The following is a 23,494-nucleotide window of genomic DNA, read 5'->3' on the forward strand; positions in this document are numbered from 1 at the left end:
TCAGCTTGACTACTGTAACACACTTTACTCTGGTATCAGCAAGGGCTCCCTGCACTCTCTGCAGTTGGTACAAAACACCACTGCTCGGCTCATTACCGGGACAAAGAGACATGGCCATATCACTCTTGTGCTTGCCTCCCTATACTGGCTCCCCGTTATATTTCAAATTGATTTTAAAATGTATTGCTTACTTTTAAGGCTTTAAATGGTCTTGCGTATGCGTTCTCTCGACCACTAAGATCTGCAGATGGAGCTCTGCTAGTTATTCCTAGGTCTCGGTTTGTCACAAAGGGTGATTAAGCTTTTGCTGTTAGAGCCTCCACACTATGGAACTCTCTATCTGTCGAACTAAGACTGACCAAGTTTCTAGCTTCTTTAGGCTGTACCTCAGGAGGACGAGGCCTAGTCCAACTCGAACTGACCTTCAAGACTACCACTATCGGCTGGATGCATACCTGACAAAAAACAGATGACCCACTCCTCCAAATAGTAAAACGTCAGATCTACTCCATCAATAAAGAAGCTGCACAATTTAAGAAAGAGCTTGATGTCCCAGAAACCCCACCAACAGAAAATGAGCAACTACCATCTATGCCAAACGAGTGAAGCAGAAGGCAAAACACCATGGCCAGCAGCAACTGCGAAAAACCTGGGAGGACAAAGCAATGCACGCAAAGTACCCAAAAAGAATGAAAGACACAGATGTGGACCAACAAAAGACACACCAGTGGCTGAGGAGCACCGGGCTGAAAGCAGAGACGGAGGGCCTGATAATCGCTGCACAAGACCAGAGTCTGGCAACCAGATCCTATCACCATCGCATCATCAAAGACGGAACAGACCCAAATGCAGAAGCTGTGGAATGTACGAAGAAACCATCGACCACATTGTCTAAGGCTGCCCAGAACTGGCAAAGACCGAGTACATATACAGGCACAACAAGGCAGCAGCATACCTGCACTGGAAGATCTGCAGGAGTTACAACATCAAGACGACTGAGAAGTGGTATGAACATCGGCCAAAAATGGTCACTGAAAACAATGATGTCACCATCCTCTGGGACATGCCCATCCACACTGACAGAGAGATAAAAGTCAACAAGCCCGACATCACTATCAGGGACAGGAAGCAAAAGAGGTGCATGCTCATCAACATGGCAGTACCATCCAAAAAAAAAAACACCTCAGTGAAAGTCACAGAGAAGATGACCAAGTACAAAGACCTGGAGATTGAAATCAACAGGATGTGGGGAATGAAGACCGAAACAACACCAACGGTAATTGGAGCTCTAGGACTCATGAAGAAGGGAATGGAAAAGTTCACCAACCGTATCCCAGGCAACGTCAACATCTGTGCAGTCCAGAAGATTGCCCTACTCGGAACAGCCCACATATTACGACGAGTACTGTGAATCAAGTGACATCTGCCCTATAGTGCCTCAGGTCCATAGTTTGGACCGGGCTCTACAGGATGTAAAACAGGAAATGTGAAAGAAATAATAATAATAATCATCATCATTTTATTTATATAGCACTTTTATAAAACAAGGTTACAAAGTGCTTTACAAAGAAATAAAACCAGACAAGGCAAAAAAATAAGAGTAAGACCAAATAAGAGTAAAAATAAAAACAGTATGAATAAAAAAATAAAACATTTTTAACAGCTTTCATAAAAAAGTTTTAAGATGAGATTTAAAGAATCGTATTATTATTATTATTATTATTATTATTAAACCCAACACACATCAAGGTGTATCATCAACTGTGAATAACACCTAAAATCCTCCAGGATTTATCACCCGTTTCACCATCCAAAGCAAGCCCATCCATAGGGAGTTCACACAAGATAACAGTGATTGGGAATCTCTGCTACCACATGAGGTGGGGGCCACATGGCACGACTCCCTTATATGTGAGAAAACTCTCTATTCCGATGTTGAATATAGTAGTTTCCTCTAGTGTTTGAGCATTTTTGTATGTATCAATAAAGGCATACCTTCAGTTGCTAAAATTAAAACATAGATGGTAACAGCAAAGTCGGCTTTGTGACGGCTTGACACAAGAAGTAGTCCCCACTCTCATGGTAGAGGTAGTTGTTATCATTAATGCCAGACCACTGGCCTTAGTGTCCTCTGATCCAGATGACTTGCTCACTTCTGTTCCAGCTGGTGATTTTGGAATCAAGTACCTGTTCAAAGGCAAGCACATAGCTCAAAAGCTCTTGAACTGATGAAGAAACAGTACCTCTATTGACTTCAGCCACAACAAAAGTTGCAGTCCAGCCCAGATTCCTGCTTGGGTCCATTTTTAACAAACTGCACCTGCACTGCAACTTCATGTTATCGACAGTTCGCAAACCGCAGCCAGCACATGCAGCTTCCGCAAACCACAAGTAAAGAACTTCGAGGCAAACTGTGCATCCATCAAATTTGCAGTTAAGATTAGAGTGAGATGACACCACATATGCAAACCTATAAAAACTGACCACAATGATGCCTACTAAACAGGTCATAGTGAGAAAAGGCTATAGTGTAATTAATGATCAAAACCATATGCACATAGTATTAAATTCAATAGTTATGGCTGATCAAACAAAACTCCAGTTACACAACAATCCAACCCCAATGAATCCAAACAAAAAATAAAAATAACAATTTAGTCCATGTGGCCTCCTGGTCACGTTTTCCATGTATGCTTTACAAAATTAATTCAAAGGATATTCAAAATTATTTTTCATTCAATTCCAAAGGAACAGTACCAATAATCCCCCAAAAATTTTCTTCAATTTATTAATCCACAACAATCCACTCACAAGGAAGGGGAAAAAACTGCGATACTTTCACCTCTCGGTCATGGTGTTCTCAATAACCCATGGTCAGATTTGACTTTAGCATTGTTGTCCACAATGTGGAACTCTCCCTATTGCTAACCTGTCTATTACAAAGTAGGTTGCCATTTCCATTGTGCTCATGTATGTACAAGTCCTCCCCAGCAAGGATGGTAAAACGCATGAGGTGGAGATCAAGGTTGCCAAGGAAGATAGTGCTAAACTGTTCATGAAGTCTATCTCAGAGACACTTTTCTCTCTGTAGTCAGACTGGGAAGTAAAATAAGCTGGACAAAACAAAGCTGAGAAAGCACACCTGAGTTGAAAGAATGAGAGTCAAATCATTGTTCATTTGATTCAGAGAAATAGAGATTTGGTGTTACATGAATGGTTAATGTGCATGTTGTTTTGGAGTTAATAAAACTGGTGTGGTGAGCTCTATTCACTATCTGAACATCTGCCATTCACAACAACCACTGTAAAGTCCTTTTTTGGTAGCTATCATTATTCAATGATGGAAAAATAATTAAAATCTTTATTTGAACGAAGGACAGAATTCTTAGTTGCCCTTGGCAAGTTAGGAGCAGTAATTCAGGCTACATCGAGACAAAGATATTAAACAATTATATTTCCTAAAAGAAAAAAAAAATGAAATGTGCCATAATATCAAATTTATATTTTATAATTCCTTCCATTTTTTTATTCTCAATAGAGCAATAACTGAACTTTGGGCATCAATGGAATTTAGAAATGCTTTATGCCATGACTGTAATTCATAACTTGTTGATACCTGAGGTTTGGTCCATTGGGTCTCATTGGAGGTTGCCAGGATACTGCCAAGAAGGACTCGCTGACAGCCACCACTGCCAGTGGTGCAAGACCCTGGGGTACTGTGGGTAATGTAGTTACTTGAGTAGGCAGGCTCTCTGTGCATCCTCCAATATGCCCACCCCCCTTGGAACATGCTAGAACAGTGACATTGTACTTTGTATACGGAACAAGGCCTGTTACTGTGAGGTTGAGCTCAGAGCCATTCTTGTTGTTGTGAGAGATGCAACGTTGTGAAAGGCGAATCTCATAGGTGTCAATTTCTCCATTGGCATTAAGAGGAGGGGACCATGTGACCTGTGGTGCAGAAAAGAGAAAGACAGTCAGATACACAAACACAAACACACACACACACACACAGAGTTTCAAAAAGGTGCAAACATTTATTCTTTTTTTCTTGATGTGCATGCTGGGGTCGGGGTCCTCTGGATTCTGGGCTGTATGTGTGGCAGTGCTGGTTTTGGGGCTCTTGGGTGAGGCATCGCTACTGCCGGATGATGTGAGTGCCCTTTGGCTGCTGCTGGGGGCTTGTGGTGGGGCATGCGGGACTCTTCCTGTAGCGAGACATTGGTTCCCGGTAATTGGTGATTGGTGGCAGGTGTACTGGGCTGATTGTGTACCGATGGCACTGGGTGTTTGTTGTGACATGCACAGTCATTCAGAGTGTTCGCTTGCCACCCTCAGTGACTGGGCATTACGCCCTCCTCTGTGTTTATCATTGAGCTCCTGCCGTAATAGGGGTTAAGACCCCCACTGTGCCTGGCCTACCTAAACCCGTGGTCAGGAAGTCATTGGTGTCAAGAACATCCAACTGTGCACCAGCATGTTCGCCTTATCCCCCTGGCAGTCAGACAGCCACATAAGAGGGTTTCTAATAGGAGTGAGTATTGAAGATTGGCTAGCCTACGAAGGCTAAGATACTCCCAGCCAAATTGGGTACAACCTAAGACAGGTACAGTCATGATTAGTCCTCCTCTAGCCGCTATGAGCAGGCATGGAAGGCTTCTATATAAATTACAGCAGTTCCATCTTGCTCTGGGGTAGGAGCAGGGTGAGTGTTGGTGCTCTCCAAGCTGCTGCAGGGGGCATGTTCCTGTGGCTGCTGTAGTAGTCAGCTATGAACTGTGGCCTTCGGGTGTGGCATTAGGCCTGGTCTTGGTGTCTGGAGTGGTTAGGGGCTCACTAGGAGGCATCATGTTTTTTTCGCTCCAGGATAGATTTTTGATGTTGGTTCAGCTCAGTGACTCAGCTACTTGATCAGCATTGGACAGGTGCTGGCCTGAAGGGTGGGCTACCTGCAGCCTCACTGCAGCGTGCTGTCTTGGTGTTAGTGAGTTAGAGTTGCTCGCCTTGTTCAGCTGTGTTTATTGTATTCATCATCTGGGTGGCCTCTGCGGCTGTTGCTGTCCTTGGGTTGTGTTAGGATTTGGGGGTTCTGCCTTGGGGATCCCAGTCCCTGGCAGCTCAGGTGGGGGTGTTCTTTGGGCGTGGAGGTGGAGGGGGATGGGATGGGTGTGGCAGTGGCCGCTTTGCAGTGTGTGGGATGGTTGTATGGGCTGCTCGGAGTATGGTTTGTCCCCTAACTTGGGCCAAGGCTGGGTAGCAGGCACACATGGCCTTTTTGCTTACCTGTGCTAGTGGGGATTGGGGTGTCAGCACTGGTTGGATACACCCATGCACATGCATGTTCACAGGCACAAAGATGCTCATCCAGACACATCCACCTTCACACGTCTATGTACTCACACTAATCACTTGGACTCACAACCAGAGGGACTCTATCTCTCTGTCTTGCTCTGATTTTCTCTTTTTCCTCCTTTTCTTTTTGTAACCCAAAAGCACAATATGTACAAGAACAAATATACAAGCACAAATGTTAACAGTTGTCTAGCTCAAAACTGTTCAATCCACAAATAGCCTTCTTTGTTTCATTGTTTTTTTCTGTCCATGCCATCTCCATGCCATTGGTCTACAAAGTAAATTTCTAGCTCAACGGGACAGTCAGATCACAACTTTTGGCTAAGTTCAGGGTCAATAAAACAGATGGACTGTTGACATATCTAATTGTAACTCTAAGGAAACTTGAGATATAGTGTATCCATCCTCTTTTTGACCAACCTCCAACCATGAGTTTGAGATAAGTATTCTGATTCTGACTGTATATATTTATGTTTGTGTCGGGTGTGTAAGTCTATGCGTGCTATACATAGGTATACCACATCCACATTTTACTAAAACATGTATTTGTGAATGGAGATGCATGTACTATATGTTGTGTAATAGGATATGAACATGTATTTCTAATTGTTTTCATGTGTTTGTGCTGACTTATGTGTGTTTAAGTCTGTGTGTATAAAGCCAGGCACTCTGGTTGGGGCTGACAAACTGACTTTGACTTGAGCAGGATGTGCCTCTCATCACATTTAAAACAGTGCTCAGTACAGCTCATGGACACGTGCACACAAACACACCATCCACAAACACACATACATGCACAACCACCATACTAAAATAATGAAAGCGGGCAGTAATGAAATTGCTGCATGCAAAAACAAAAGCATGCTGTCATCTAGTGCTGCATCTGATTTGGAAACCGTTCAGTCTGTCAGCATTTCAGAGTGGGGGATGGCAAACTGGCACTTACACACACACACACACACACACACACACACACACACACAAAATGCACACATACACATGATTTCTAAGAGATATACACAGAAACACACCCACAAACATGTTAATATGTGCCTACACATGGACACAAATGTGCATGGAAGCACACTGGAAATGGCATGAATACCTCATACAAACAAAAAATTACCACGGAATAAAACTCTCCACTCGTACTTTGACAAACAGTTTGCAAGCAAACATTTACTGAAATAGACACACACCTGTGTATAAAATGGTACTTTATCATATTGAGTAGCGGAACAGGTCAGATCAGTTGTAGAAAGTTATGACTGAGTGATTAAGTAGTAAAAATGTTAATTGTGAGTGAACAGCAAGAGCAATTATTGCTCTTGCTCTCTTGGTACATTGATGCTACTGTCACATACACAAGTGTATACGCACACACATATGCACAAATGTACACACACACACACACATACACACTCTCTCAAGCCATCCACTCACACCACACATGGGAAGGGTCATGTGGCGTTAGGTAGCTCATTTGCCAAAGTGAGTGTTGGGTGTTGTTTGTGGAGGAAGTCATTTACAGATTGAAAAGCCTGATGTAATCTAGAGATGGTGAAGACAGCAGAGACCTGGCGCTGACACAGAGCCCTGAGGCTTGACACTATGTGCTATGTGTGTGTGTGTGTGTGTGTGTGTGTGTGTGCGTGTGTGCGTGTGTGCCTATAGGAGGATAAGTCATGGAGTAAGAGAGTAAGAGTTTGTGTGTCTTCAATATCTTAAATTTAAGTAGAGATGTGTGCACAATTTTAGGGGAGAATAGGACCAGAGAGAAAGCAGGAAGAATGGTACAAACAGACAGGAGATTGATGAGGGGTCAGTGAGGAAGAAAAAAAGGCCATAGAGAGATTGAGAGAAAGACATAGGAAGGGAGGGAAGGAACAAGAGCTAATGAGAAAATCATTTAGAAAACAGTATTCTTGGTAGTTTAGTGAGCTAATCAGACATCCTTGTTTGTTTTTTGGCATCATTATGCAAGCATATTAATCCACTGAAAGATTCAATGCAAATGAACAAATGAAGAAAAGATGAGAAGGGTATTAATTTCCTATAGACCAGAGTGTTCCAATGAATACTGCACACAGCAACATGATGTTGGCACAAGGTAAGGTAAATGTTTGTAATTTTACATAACACTTAATCGCCATGTTTTATGTGAACCACCATTTCTCCTTTTTTGTTCATATTTCTGATGATACTGTGCAGCAATGAATTACTTTTATGAGCACAGAGGTCAACATTGCTTAAAACTCATAAAAATACAATCACAGGTGGATATTGACCAAATTAGGGGATATGTTTTATATGACATTTGTCTTATGAGGTGTTAGTATATTATTTCTGTTTCTTCCATTTCCGGTGTGGGAAGATGGCGGTGCGAATTCATGTTTGCAGCGGCCTCAACCAGTACCGGTGTGGGAAGATGGTGGCGCAAACTTATGTTTGCGGTGGCCTCACCCAGTACCGTCCATGCAGTGTCTTTGTCCATGTCTGCGTCTAAGTTTGTTTTGTCTTCATTTGATGGTTGGGAGAGCTGGCGCTGGATTGGTTGGGAGAGCTTGGTCTGGGCCCAGGGACCACGGCCCTGATCGGAGAAGCGCCCGAAGAGGTAACACCAAGGGTGGTCTGACAGGATGCGGAAGCGAGGCAGGCTAAGCTAACTACTAGCCCATGCAGACCAGCAGTTCTGATAACACCGAGGGCGGTTTGGCGGCGGCCTCGCTTAGTGTTGACTGTGTTTTAGTGTCGTCATGTAGAGTGCGGGGAGGTGTGTCGAAAGTGTCTGGCTGGGATAGCTGGCGTTGGATTGGCTGGGGTAGCCTGGTGTGCTGCGTCCGGTGGGCCCAGGGACCATGGCTCTGCCGGAGCTGCGCCTGAGGAAGAACCACCGAGGGTGGTCTGACAGGACGTGGAAGCGGGGCAGGCTAAGCTAACTGCTAGCCCATGCAGACTGGCAGTTCTGACAGTCATCCTGGCTGGCATTCGTTCTCTGGACAGTAGGATTTTTGAACTGTGTTGCACTGAGTCGACTGTGTTGTTAACTGTTTGTGTTTTTTTTCTTCTTCTTTGCTTTGTTCTCTCTGTTTTTGGTGGTGTCGTTTTTGGGAAATATGGGATGTGTGTTTTTGTCTTTTGTGTCGCACTGCTGTGGGCTGGGGGAAATGGAATTTTGTTTCTTTTGTGTATGCAGGTACATGAAAGAAATGACAATAAATTGTTTCTGTTCCTGTTATAATATGGTGATTTGGATGATGGCACCATACTCCACAGCATTGTGAAGGATCAGATGGAAAGGTAATATTTCGTAATAAGTAGGGATACACCGATACCAATACTGGTGTCTGATATCGAGCTGATATCAAGCTAAAATGCAGTGTTGGTGTCAGAGATTTTACCCAAGACTAAAATCTGATGTCAAAAACCAGGAGTAATGTGTCATAAATAAAAGAAAAATAGCTTGATTTACAAATTTTTTTTTATTTTTTTTTGCACACGGAAGCTGGCATTTCTTTAGTGATGGAAAAAAAAACTGATTCCATCTCAATTATTTTGATCATTGACCCAAAACTAATACACGTGTTCCCTTGTTTACATGCAGCCAATGTGTGTTTGCAGACTGTGAGGCAAAAAGGGGCAACAAGTCGTGTGTTTGTAAACGATACTACATTCATTTTGAAGAGAACATCATGGAGAAATTGATTTAAAACGAAACGAAATGCCTCACAGTTGTTGCACTGTCAGTTGTACAAATCGTAAAGATAGGTAAAAACAAGCATCTGCATTTTTATTGCATGCCGAAAGTGAAAACTCCAATCGAAAAATGAAGACAGGCATGGAGCCATGCGATACAATCGGGAGGATTGGAAGACGTGGTCAGAAGAGCAAATATCAAACGCGAAGATATGCGGAGAACATTTCATATCTGGTATGTATCCATTTCTTACACAAATAAGTATGGTGATTGAACATATGTATGTAACAGCTGTAAATGTGATACTGTCCTAGTAGAGCAACTGCCAAACCGAAGTTTGAGTTGCTTATGCCTAGCCTGTCTCAAGATTGACAACGATTCCATCAGCTTTCTTGTGTCATGACGTTTGAGGTCATAATTTGACCCCAGCCTCGATCTCATAACCGTATACAAACAATTCAACTTTTGTTGAATACAAACAGTTCAACCGTACAGAGTACAGACAATTAAACTATGAGGGCTTATCACTGATTTGATGAAGCAAAACTAGTTTTCCTTTGATAATGGACGGTAAAAGCAGTCTTGGACATGTCCATCAACAAAGTAATCACATGGTTCTAAAGAGTTGTATGCCTTCATTGATTCTTTAGTAAATATACTTGGTGTGTCTATGAGGTATTCAGTCACATCCCTCCAGCCGATGTTTGGCATCTTCGTGATATCCCTTGTCCACTGAGCTTCATCGGGCATAAATGGATCGGGAAGTTTTTCTCCAGTGCTTAACGTAAGTTTTGACTCGTAATGCCTTCCGTCTTCCTTGCTTAGACCTTGAACACACTCTGAGATTTCCATTTTCTCAAATTTCTAACTTTTCTCCGTTTAATTTTAAGTTTTATACGCTTTCATCTATCTGGGAGTTTCATAGGTATGCACGATGTTTCTCAGCCATGTTTTGCCACACGTTCTGCGCTTGCATCTTGTTTACAACGGTGCTTTTACGTCACGTGATAAGGGGTCTATGGTCTAAGTCTGCAAAAGTTCTACAAAAGTATCGGATCAGCTCAGTACTTGGTATCAGCCGATACTTAAATATTCATGCAAAATCAGTGCATCCCTTATATTTGGTTGTTTTTTATAGTTTCCTATTTATCCCCCTTTATCCTATCTGTATTCTTTTACATCTTTTACATCAGCTATGTTTTTGCAGGTTTTCATTACTAACACTGTACCAGTTAGTTTATTATTTCCTCTGTGTTTGGTTTAAGGTGTGCAATAATATAATCAATAGGTGTAGTGTTTATATGGAATGGAAACCTGTATCCACAGGAACCCTGATGGCATACTGTTGGACACCACTACTTTATTGTCCCTATGTTCGGATCTCTATCATCCCATTGGATGGAGGGTCTCCCAAACCACTTAAACTGCTAAGCCATCCTGGTGCCAATGGCTTCTGTGGTCTTATACTATCCAAGGCATTCTCTGATGATATAATTACACCAGTGATGCTTATAAACCTGGGTCATGCATGTTTTAACAAGTGGTATCACCATCACTGAAAAATCAAAACAAGGAATGCACTACATCCTGTTATTTATTTAAACAGCTGTTTTACTGTCAACTTAAAGTTATATGAGCATCAAAATTATCCTAGTAATTTTATAAAGTAATGACGCTGACTGGTTGATTGAATGTGTATTATTTGTATTATTATCATCATCATTTAGAATTTTTGACCTGTGTTTCCATCAGTCAGACTCCATACCTAAGGAATTTTTTTTTATCCTCCCCCTTTTCCTCCCCAACTGTATCCGGCCAATTACCCCATCTTTTGAGCCATCCTGGTCGCTGCTCCACCCCCCCACCCCCCTCAATCCCGGGAGGGCTGCAGACTACCAGATGCCTTCTCCGATACATGTGGAGTCGCCAGCCGCTTTTCACCTGACAGTGAGGAGTTTTGCCAGGGGGATGTAGCGTGTGGGAGGATCACGCTATTCCCCCCAGTTCCCCCTCCCCCCTGAACAGGTACCCCGACCGACCAGAGGAGACGCTAGTGCAGCGACCAGGATACATACCCACATCCAGCTTCCCACCCTCAGATATGGCCAATTGTGTCTGTAGGGATGCCTGACCAAGCCGGAGGTAACACACAGATTCGAACTAGCGATCTCCGTGTTGGTAGGCAATGGAATTGACCACCACACCACCCAGATGCCGTAGGACTTTTTTTGAGTGAGATTTGACTATATCACAAATGATTGTCTAAGAAAAATTGTAACAAAATTTTTAAACACTTATTTTGATTGTTAAGATGAAATTATCAAAGAGGACAGAAAACCTTTGCTTTCTTGAAAAATAATCACAAACATAAACAAATACGGGTAAAAAAAAATCACACAAATGGGCCACTTTGTTTGCACTGTAATGCAGTAGACATCCACATAAATTACTTCTGTCTGATACAAACCTTGTATCATAAAAAGATAAATAAAATCTGCTGTTTGCACACTTTTTGGAATTAAACTGAATTTTGATGGATTGGCCCAACAGTCATGAAAATATCAGATATCGTCTTACACTGAACTAACACATCCCCAAGTCCCTAACGTCTGCTCAGCAGTATCACCTCAGTTGTTAAACAAATCAATGAGTCAACAAATGTGACACAATAACAACAAAAATAACAAGAGAAGCAAAGACGAGAGTCTGAGGTTTGGGTAGCTGAATAATTTACCCTCATTTTATGTAAATGTCATCCTTGTTTTTTAGAATTATGCACTGACGTCTCTTTACCATGCTGTGTATTTGTTTCAGGCATTGGCTCAGGAAAGAGAGGGATATGTGCATATGTGTGTGCACAGTGAATGCTTAAGAGGAAGATAATGCACTGACCTTTGTCTGTGTTTATGTATTACTGTACATGATTAAGTTGAAAAAAAAAACAATGTGTGTGGGGGTTTTTTTTGTTTTGTTTTTTGGATTTTCTCCCCCTTTTTTCCTCCCAATTGTATTAGGCCAATTGCCCTATTTTCCGAGCCGTCCCAGTCACTGCTCCACCCCCTCTGCCGATCCGGGGAGGGCTCCAGACTACCACATCTCCTCCAATACATGTGGAGTCGCCAGCCGCTTCTTTTTACCTGACAGTGAGGAGTTTCGCTAGGGAGACGCAGTGCGTGGGAGGATCACGCTATTCCCCACAGTTCCCCCTTCCCCCCGAACGACCAGAGGAGGCGCTAGTGCAGCGACCAGGACACATACCTGCATCTGGCTTCCCACCTGCAGACATAGCCAGATGTGTCTGTAAGGACGCCTGACCAAACCAGAGGTAATACGGGGATTCGAACCAGTGATCCCCGTGTTGGTAGGCAACGGAATAGACTGCTATGCTACCCGTATGCCTCCGAGGTCTTGTTTATGCGTATAAAAATGCACGTGCACTCAAGCATTTGTACTTCGAATTTGTTTCTGTGTGAATACATGTTGAACGTGCTCATGGGAATGTACAGAAGTCTCCCAAGTTCCAAAGCCTGTTGATTTTTTTTTTAGATTCCCCAGCAGTGTGTTTGTATGGCAGCCAAACCAAATACCTGCTACCTACCACTGGTTTGGGGGAAGACCATGGTAACACTATGTGGCTTTATAGCCACCTCTTCAGTAATGTACTGATGCTGTATCTGGTAATGTGTTTTGTAGTTGGAGAAAGTGTATAGCATTTATTAGTGTATCTTGCAGGCAGTGAGTGACAAACACATGTGGAAGATCAACCACCCTGAAAACAGCTTTCAAGTACCACAGTCTGGGGCAGTTTACATGACAATGAAAACCCAAACTATCCTTTGGCACAATAGCAGTTTTCCTCCCACAACACATTTTCCTTGGGATGGTCACGATGGTTAACCCAACAGAATGATTTGAAATGATTATAAATGGGACCTTTATCCAAAAAGGCATAGAAAAATATAGGAAAATATATTTTGTTAAAACATTGCTATGGAAAAACCTTAAAGTAAAACATTGCTGGATTTAGAGGCTTAAACAGAACAGAGTCTGTAAACTGTAAGTTCAGTTCAAACACAATTTTAAGATAATCTTTGATCCATGTTCAGCCTTCATCTGGTCAAACACAGACTGGATACAAAATCTACCTGGCCTATTTCCCATCAGCTCTGATTGGAAAGAATAATTTCTAGTTGTTTGACAAAAAGCAGTAAAAAAAAGCAGTCTGCCACCTTTTCCTGTGTCTGCAAATTTACTGCAACTCCACATAAACACCACTTGACTTGCACTGCTTTCATGTAAATCAGTAAATACTAGAGGTTGTTAAGATTTTTTTTTTTACAACACTGGAATTATTAAAAACAACAGGGGCAAGATAGGACTGGAATGAGATTGAATGACTGAGCAGGTGCACCAGAGAATGAGCGAAGAATGAGTGAAAAAAAAGTACAATGTGCTACAAACAAGAGCGGGTGCCAAGGAGAACAAATGGATTGAAAGTAAAAGTGAGAGGGAGGTAGGTTAAGTCAGACTGAGTGAGTAACTGTGCAAAGAAGGCGTGATATGCAATGCAAAAGAGAGAAGAGGCAGAGGAAACGCTAGAGAGGCGAAACGCTAAATCCTTTATACACTGTCAAGGTCAGCTGGTAACCAGGAAGCGGCCTGCCTGTCTGTCCAATTAGTAACCACCAGGAGGGGAACATTCTCCCTCTCTGGCCCCTGACCCCTAAAGCTGTGTCGCTGCAGGGATGACAGGGGCGTGTCTGAAATGATGACGGGCATTAGCATTTTTCTGCAGTTAGCATTAGTGCAAGGGAGTTAGTTCATACATGAGAGAGAGTGTGTGTGCATGTGAATGTGTGAGTATGCATTCTTGTTTTAGTGTGTGTGTGTGTGTGTGGGCGAGTGTGTTGGTTTTACTGAGGCTTTGTGCAGGATTAGCAATTGTTGTCGCTAAACTCTGGCCCCTCCTTCAAAATGGCCGACAGGAAGGAAGCTGTGTTCAGACAGGGTCATAGCCCCACCCATTTTTTGAAGGGGACCTTGAGTTAAGTGTGTTCCTTTCTCATTAAATCCAAAGAGGAAGAGAAAGGAAGCCATATGACATTACTTTGTCTCCTCTAATGTTTTCACCCTAGAATAACTACGGAGAGTCCCATTCCACTGCTGTGGTTTTCGACAACTAGGACTCTGATCTCCAGTATTTCATGTTAATAAAATTAACATTCAACAATGAATTTATAAAATTGTTAAATAACTGCATTAGACCTTTGTTTTGTGGACACCAAAGGAATACAGAGCTTTTCTCGAGAATAAGCATTTCAAGAACCTGTAAATTCTGTTTATCAGATCTTTGTTTAAAATATTAATTTGCCATTACATTACATGTGTTTGTGCGTCACGTGGAAAGATGCATGCATTCAACATATGCTCAATTTAACTGGTTCCTTGTTACCATTTTGGACAGGTCACCACATCCCGATTTACTTATTTAACCTTAGGAAATACAAGGATAAAACACAGACTCTTTACCTGGAGTGACTCTGGCCCCAAGATGGTCAACCTTGGTGGACTGAGACCTGCTGGCCGAGAAGGTCTGGTGGTCACATTTGCCCATGGTCCTGCAGGCAAACATGCAAAAATACATTGTGAAACAATCTGTTTACAACACATCTGTTTACAACAAAGTCCCTGTAGAGGAGCTCAATCAGGAGTCGTGACAACTTTCTCTTTCGGCTACACAACTTGCACCATTTATTCCTTCACCATAACAACAACAACAAAAACCCGCGCAGCGGAAGTGTATAACTGTCAACACGAACCGAGAAAACAGCAGCTGTAAACAAACGTTCCTACTAGCTCAATAAGGGGAATTATGTATCCCTATAACCACTACACACGTCCCCCCCAGAATTCGCCTTAATACGAAAAGACAGTGTGGCGAGGAGGGCGGATCTCTCTGCCCCAACGGCTCCGCTGAACAGGAGCTGGGGGCTGGTTAACCGCAGGCAAAGCAGCAGAGTCCTCACAGCTGGACCAGGGAAAGGGAGGGGCTGGGGAAGCAGGGGGCGGCTCGCTGGGGGAGGGGGGCAGGGCCGGAGGGCGCCCCCGCCATGGGGGCAGGGCCAGACCAACAGGGCAGTCTAAGTCCAGGTGAGCAGGCTTGAGGCGGTCCACAAAAACCCGCTCCAGCCTGCTGCCAACCTCCACCACAAAAGTGCTTATCTCCAGTGTCCCGTACCCGAAATGGGCTGTCGTAGGGTGGCTGCAGGGGACCGCGGTGCGCGTCATGACGGATGAAAACATACTCTGCCGACCGCAGCTCCATGGGGACATAGGACTGAAAGCTGCCATGCTGAGAAGTGGGGACCGGTGCAAAAGCCCTGGCTTCCTCCTGCAGCGGAGTCCTTTGGCAGCTGGCGGACCAGGGAGCTGTGGCGGTGGGAAGGAAATCCCCCCGGGACCCGAAGTGGCTGTCCGTAGACCAGTTCGGCGGATGAGGACTGGAGGTCCTCCTTGGGGGCCGTCCTGAGCCCAAGCATGACCCAAGGCAGTTTGTCGACCCAGCGGTTATCCTTGAGGGTAGCCCGCAATGCGGCCTTCATCGAGCGATGGAACCTCTTGACCAATCCATTAGCTTGAGGGTGATACGCTGTGGTGCAATGGAGCCTCACCCTTAAACCCGCGGCGATCTCCTCCCAGAGCGCTGACGTGAATTGCGGCCCTCTGTCCGAGGAGAGGTCAGATGGGGTGCCAAAGCGGGCGACCCAGGTTCCGATTAACGCCCGGGCAACCTCAGGCGCTGTCGTGGACGAAAGCAGGACAGCCTATGGCCATCGCGTGGTCCTGTCGACCATGGTGAGCAGGTATGTGAAACCACGGGAGGGGGGTAGGGGGCCTACCAGGTCCACATTCATGTGGTCGAACCTCCTCTCGGGCACCGTGAAAGGTATCAGGGGTGCTTTGACGTGCCAGAGCACGTTGGAGCGTTGGCACTCCACACAGGTGTCAGCCCAGTCCCTCACATCCTTTTTGAGTCCATGCCAGACAAACTTTGCCACCACCAATCTCTGTGAAAGCTTTCTGCCAGGGTGAGACAGCCCATGGACTGCGTTGAAGATCCGCCGCCTCCAAGCAGTCGGAACGACGGGGCGGGGCTGACCCATAGAGACATCGCACAGGAGTGTGGCGCCGGCGTCGTCGAAAGCCACATCCTCCAACTGCAGCCCTGTGATGGCAGTCCTGCATGCCTGCACTCCTGGGTCGGCGTCTGGTCAGCCGCCATCTGGCTGTAGTCGAGTCCCAAATGGGTGGACCGTGCAGGCTGAGCCTCTCGAAAAGGGCTCTGAGGTGGGACAAGTGCTTGGACACGGAGGCACTAGCGACCAGGATGTCATCCAGGTACACAAAGAGGAAAGGCAAGTCCCGCAACACTGAGTCCATGAGGCGCTGGAAGGACTGCGCAGCATTCTTGAGCCCAAACGGCATGCGCAGGAACTCGAACAGTCCGAATGGAGTTGTCACAGCCGTTTTGGAGACATCAGCGGGATGGACGGGCACCTGGTGGTATCCACGGACGAGGTCCACCTTGGAAAAGATCACTTTCCCAGCCAGGTGGGCGGAGAAATCTTGGATGTGAGGAACCGGGTAGCGGTCCGGTGTTGTTGCGTCATTGAGCCGACGGTAGTCACCACATGGACGCCACCCACCGCCAGGCTTAGGCACTATGTGGAGGGGTGAAGCCCATGGGTTGCTGGAGCGGCGGATGATGCCGAGGCGCTCCATCTTCTCAAACTCCGCCTTGGCGACAGAGAGCTTGGTCAGGGTCAAGGCGCCGAGCTCGGGCATGCACCGGTGGGCCTGTGGTGACGATGTGGTGCTCAACCCCATGTTTGGTCGTAGATGACGAGAGTGTGGGCTGAGTGAGGTCAGGGAACTCAGAGAGAAGATGGAGAAACATGTACTCGTTGGAGAGCATGCTGAACAGCCTGACGGAGCCTGTATCGCTGAGTGTACACGGGTGTGAAGCGAAGGTGACGGCGTCAATCAGGCGTCGATTCCTGACGTCCACCAGCAGCCCATGAGCACAAAGGAAATCTGCACCGAGGGGAAATGCCACGTCGGCGGTGACAAAATCCCAGCTGAACCGCTGTCCGTTAAAACACATGTCAATGTGCCTCGTGCCGTACGTACAGATAGAGCTGCCGTTAGCAGCTTCCATGGGAGGGCTGCGAGCGCCCGACAGGGCGTCCACACTCGATGCAGGTACGACACTCCTCTGTGCCCCAGTGTCGCATAGGAAACGCCTCCCCGAGATGGAGTCTTGCAGGAAAAGTAGCCTGTTGTCCTCCACGCCAACGCCCATGGCCACTAGTGAGCGCCGGCCTTGGCGTTTCCCAATGAAATTGCACGAGGAGTTGAACTTTTTCGCCTTGGCCCCAAACTTTGCATGGTAAAAGCACAGGCTGGGCTCCTGTCGCCGACCGGGGGTTGCCGCGGCGACCACCATTGAGTCACCAGGTGTTGGCGTGTGGTGGTGGGCAGGGGTGAGCGCGGACGCGCAGTGCTGCTGTTGGCTGGCCAGGAAGAACTTGTCAGCTTCTTCAGCTAGCTTGCGGCAATCGGTAATGCTGGTGTTAGCCAAAGTGGCCCGCACCTGAGCAGGCAGTTGTCGCAGAAACAGTTGGACAAAGAGGAAATCAAGTGTGTGTGCCAGTCCCAGCAGATTCAGCATTTTTTCCATGAGCTCGGATGGCTTGCTGTCACCCAAGCCTTGCAGAGAAAAGAGACGGTGGGCCCTCTCGGCGTCGGAAAGTTGAAAAATCTTCAAGAGGTGATCTTTGAGCCCCTTGTATTTGTCTGCCGCCGGAGGATTTGTAAGGAGACTCACCACTCTAGTTGCAGTTGAACACCCGAGCGCCGATACCACGTAGTAGTATTTAGTAGCATCATCTGTTATTTTGCGGATAGCAAACTATGCTTCCGCCTGGGCGAACCATGTCATTGCTGATGACTCCCAGAACTCTGGCAATATTTGAGAGAAACCGCGTTGATTTTGTCAACGATGTTCGTTTGAAAGATTGTCTCCGATAACTACCAAGAGACAAACGTCGGGGTCACCAGTGTAGAGGAGCTCACCAGTGTAGAGGAGCTCAAACACGAACCGAGAAAACAGCAGCTCTAAACAAATGTTCCTACTAGCTCAATAAGGGGAATTATTAACCACTACATCCCCATATTTTAACAGTTATTATAATGTTTCAAAAATTCCCTGAATTGACTGAAATTTTGAATTGAATTCTGGAGCCCTGAAGTGGTGCACAAACCTGTGCTGCCGCCAGCCTGGGTGTGGGCAACCAACCGGTACTGGTAGTTGGTCCAGGGACTGAGAGCTGAGGATGAATCCAAGTAGGAGACGGGGGTTTGGGATGGAGGTAAATGGCCCACTGTGGAGGGCTTGGTGGTACCAGCCACCCTGCGCTCAACCAACCAACTATATTAAAGGAAAGACAGGAAAATGACAGAGGAGACGCAAGGATGTTAGCACTTGGACAGAGTAAAAGAACATCATAGTATCATTTACCTAAGAAGTGTGTGTATGTGTGTGTGTGGGGGGGGTGCTGCTCACCCCTCTAGCGGTCCATTGTTTCTTTCTGGTGCCCCCCAAGACAGGAGGACAGATGTGGGGGTGTCAGAGTAAAGGTAGGGGGCAGGGATCCCCTCAGGAGGGGCTGGGGGGGTACGAAAGGGCTGTGACGTCCAAGACAGTGAACAGCCCACACTAGTACATGCTTTTACCTAAAGGGTACAAAAATGTGTTGATAAGAGTTGGCATTTGATATGACTGTTATACGGCTAGGGATTTCTACAATTAGGGATAAAATTCACACATCTTGATAATTAGCCATCTTACAATAACATACATCAGTGATTCTTCAGTTACTGAGCTTATGTGTTTCCATCCATTCAATCAACTGATCTGTGTGTACAAGTACTGTGTTTGCAACTGATTTGGCTGATTAAAGACTCTCCATTGACCTGTTAAGGCACACTGCTCAGCTTTGACTTTTCTGTGACTGTTACCATCAAAGTTGACTCTAGTGATATCTAATCTGGATTTCAACCTCTGAACCAAGAATTGGACTCTACAAGGTCCTACAATGTACTCAACTATGTGAAACAATTGTATTATGAAATAGGGTGCAATATAATGATAGTCCTATCACTTCATGATAGTCCTATGATAGTCACAATGATAGTCCTATCACTTCATGATGTGAAATGATAGGACTATCACTTCAACTCATGTTGTACCTAAACACAGCTTTTCAACTGTACCTGTAAGGTGTAGATCTCATATGGAAGTATGTTGAGGAAGGTATAACTGGTGGTGTTCCCTGAAACAGTAACTGACAGGGGGGATGAAATGACACTGAAGCCCGTGGTAGCATAACTGGAGCTAAGGCTGCTAATGAGGTCTTGGCCTGTATCAGGTGTAGAGTTGTCATTGACTTCGTGGGATGCTTGGCTAGACGGAACAGGCGTCGGGCTTCCACTTGTACTGAGTATGGTACTGGATTCAGCAGAACGTGAGGGGATGAAACTGGAATGTTGCCTTGAATTGGAAACAGTGTTTGAGCTAACAGGGGGGACTTCTGAGTCACCAGGTGTGGAGCTTGAGACAGCGCTAGAGATGTGGTCTAGTAAATGTCCTTGGCTGTTGGAGATGGCAGTAAAGCCTGGGTTGAACATGGAGAGGCTCGAGTCTGTTGTGGTAAGATTAGACGTTGGTCCTGTTTCAAGAACTCGGTTAAGGCTTGGCATTTTACTGGGACTAGTACTGGACATGAGGTTTGGTTTAAAGCCAAGTCTAAAAACTGGACTGGAAGTGAGGTTTGTGCTGCTGCTAGAGATAGATGTGAGGTTATGAGTTAAGTTAAAACTAGAGCCAGGGTGGAGATAGATGGTGTAATTGGTAATGAGTCCATTGGGTTGAGAAGGAGGAACCCAGGTAACTGTAACATTATGCGGATGGAGCTTTAATACTGCTGGGGGATTCACTGGTCCTGGACCTGGGGAGAGATAGGGAGAGAGAGAATAAGAGAGAGAGAGGAAAAAGAGGGGAAAAAGAAAATTACCTTATTATCGTGGTGCATACATATACAAAAGAGAGCGAAAGGGAGAGGCAGCAAAACAGTGGAAAAGAGCAAAGGAGAAACATGATTTTCCATTATCTTTGAGTGAGAGAAAAAGAAAAGAGAGAGAGAATGTGTTAAGGACATGAAAAAAAAAAGACAGGAAGTGGTGGTCCTTAGTGTTCTGAGGAATTATTTGACAAGAAATGTCAAGAATGACATCAGAAGGACAGACAGTGATTTGGACATTCCGATCCAAGGGATTAACACTCATTCCCATTTATTCCCTTTCAACAACACTCAATTTGGCACACAACCACAGTCACACACTCACACAAACTAGTGAAACTTTGTTCAAGTAGGTGTTGCCATACTAGGTGCAGAACAGGTCGTAGTTATGTGGTTATGCAATATTGTTCGTGTGTGTGTGTGTGTGTGTGTGTGTGTGTGTGTGCGCGCTTCCCTATGTTTGTGTGATGCAGCTAGGGATTTTCTAAAGTTAAGAATCTGTTTCTTCACAATATTGTAGCCACTTAGTCATCACACACAGAACCCAGCCACTGAGGATGCACAAGCCAGTGAATTCTTAGTGCCGGTCCCAAGCCTGAATAAATGGGGAGGGTGGCGTCAGGGAGGGCATCCGATGTAAAATCTTTGCCAAATCAAATATGTGGATCATAAATAAGATTTACATACCAGATCAGTCGAGGCCCGGGTTACCATCGACTGCCACCGGTAGTGTTAACCAGCAGGGTGCCAGTGGAAACTATGCTACTGTTGGGCGAAGAAGAAGGAGAGGGGGAAGGCATGTCCAGAGGCAGCGAGAGAGAAGGAAGGGTAGGAGTGTGGAGGTGAGAGTCGGAACTTTGAATGTTGGCACTATGACTGGTAGAGGGAGAGAGCTGGCTGATGTGATGGAAAGAAGAAAGGATGGCATACTGTGTGTGCAAGAGACCAGGTGGAAGGGCAGTAAGGCCAGGAATACTGGAGGTGGGTTCAAACTCTTCTACCATGGTGCGAATCGGAGGAGAAATGGGGTAGGGATAATTCTAAGGAAGAGTATGTCAAGAGTGTGCTGGAGGTGAAGAGGGTGTCAGACAGAGTGATGAGTATGAAGCTGGAAATTGAAGGTGGAGTGCTGACTGTTATCAGCGCATATGCCCCGCAAGTTGGGTGTGAAATAGAAGAGAAAGATGAATTCTGGTGTGAGTTGGATGACGTGGTGGACAGTGTACCCAAGGAGGAGAGAGGGGTGATTGGAGCGGACTTCAGTGGACATGTTGGTGAAGAGAACAGAGGTGATGAGGTGGTGATGGGTAGGTATGGTGCCAAGGAGAGAAATGTGGAAGGACAGATGGTGGTGGATTTTGCGAAAAGGATGGAAATGGCTGTAGTGAATACATATTTCAAGAAGAGGGAGGAACACAGGGTGACGTACAAGAGTGGAGGAAAGTGCACACATGTGGACTATATCTTACTTAAAAGGCACAATCTAAAAGGGATTGGAGACTGCAAGGTGGTGACAGGGGAAAACGTAGCTAGGCAGCATCGGATGGTGGTCTGTAGATGACTTTGGAGACCAAGAAGAGGAAGCGAGTGAAGGCAGAGCCAAAGATCAAATGGTGGAAGTTGAGGAAGGAAGACTGTTGTGTGGAGTTCAGGGAGGAGTTAAGACAGGCACTGGGTGGTAGTGAAGAGTTGCCGTATGGCGGGGCAGGCACTGCAGAAATAATTAGGGAGACAGCTAGGAAGGTACTTGGTGTGTCATCAGGACACAGGAAGAAAGACAAGGAGACTTGGTGGTGGAATGAGCAAGTACAGCAAATTATACAGAGGAAGAGGCTGGCAAAGAAGAAGTGGGATAGTCAGAGAGATGAAGAAAGTAGACAGGAGTACAAGGAGATACAGCATAAAGCGAAGAGAGAGGTGGCAAAGGCAAAGGCGTATGGTGAGTTACAAGACAGATTAGACACTAAGGAAGGAGAAAAGGACTTGTATCGATTGGCTAAACAGAGGGACCGAGCTGGGAAGGATGTGCAGCAAGTTAGGGCAATCATGGATAGAGATGGAAATGTGCTGACAAGTGAGGAGAGTGTGCTGAGAAGATGGAAGGAGTACTTTGAGGGGCTGATGAATGAAGAAAATCAGAGAGAGAGAAGGTTGGATGATGTGGGGATAGTGAATCAGGAAGTGCAGTGGATTAACAAGGAGGAAGTGAGGGAAGCTATGATGAGGATGAAGAGTGGAAAGGCAGTTGGTCCTGATGACATACCTGTGGAGGCATGGAGATGTTTAGGAGAGATGGCAATGGGGCTTTTAACTAGATTGTTTAACACAATCTTGGAAAGCAAGAGGATACCTGAGGAGTGGAGAAGAAGCATACTTGTACCAATTTTCAAGAACAAGGGCGATGTGCAGAACTGTAGCAACTACAGAGGTATAAAGTTGATCAGCTACAGCATGAAGGTATGGGAAAGAGTAATACAAGCTAGGTTAAGAGAAATGACGATTAGTGAGCAGCAGCATGGTTTCATGCCACGAAAGAGCACCACAGATGCGATGTTTGCTTTGAGGATGTTGATTGAGAAGTATAGAGGAGGCCAGAAGGAGTTACATTGTGTCTTTGTAGATTTAGAGCGAGCATACGACAGGGTGCCGAGAGAGGAGGTGTGATATTGTATGAGGAAGTCAGGAGTTGCAGAGAAGTATGTAGGAGTGGTGCAGGATATGTATGAGGGAAGTGTGACAATGGTGAGGTGTGCGGCTGGAATGACAGATGGGTTCAAGGTGGAGGTGGGATTACATCAACAATCGGCTCTGAGCCCTTTCTTGTTTGCAATGGTGATGGACAGGTTGACGGACGAGATCAGGCAGGAGTCTCCGTGGACGGTGGTGTTTGTGGATGACATTGTGATCTGTAGCAAGAGTAGGGTGCAGGTTGAGGAGAGCCTGGAGAGGTGGAGGTATGCACTGGAGAGAAGAGGAATGAAAGTCAGTAGGAGCAAGATGGAATACCTATGCATGAATGAGAGGGAGGACAGTGGAATGGTGAGGATGCAAGGAGTAGAGGTGACGAAGGCGTATGAGTTTAAATACTTGGGGTCAACTGTCCAAAGTAACAGGGAGTGCAGAAGAGAGGTGAAGAAGAGAGTGCAGGCAGGGTGGAGTAGGCGGAGAAGAGTGTCAGGAGTGATTTGCGACAGAAGTGTACTAGCAAGAGTTAAAGGGAAGGTTTACAAGATGGTTGTGAGACCAGCTATGTTATATGGTTTGGAGACAGTGGCACTGATGAAAAGACAGGAGGTGGAGCTGG

The 23,494-nt window shown here is 45.5% G+C and overlaps 1 protein-coding gene across 1 annotated transcript in view; it reads right to left on the minus strand.

Moving 5' to 3' along the window:
- Nucleotides 1–23,494, minus strand: part of ush2a (Usher syndrome 2A (autosomal recessive, mild)) — a 577,949-nt gene that overhangs the window by 158,535 nt on the left and 395,920 nt on the right. Inside the window, 5 exon segments of the mRNA XM_056279331.1 lie at nt 3,617–3,951; nt 14,579–14,667; nt 18,373–18,539; nt 18,675–18,844; nt 19,385–20,118. Coding sequence (XP_056135306.1) covers nt 3,617–3,951; nt 14,579–14,667; nt 18,373–18,539; nt 18,675–18,844; nt 19,385–20,118 — 1,495 coding nt within the window.

This window comes from Lampris incognitus, chromosome 4 (genome assembly GCF_029633865.1).
Source record: "Lampris incognitus isolate fLamInc1 chromosome 4, fLamInc1.hap2, whole genome shotgun sequence".
NCBI lineage: Eukaryota > Metazoa > Chordata > Actinopteri > Lampriformes > Lampridae > Lampris > Lampris incognitus.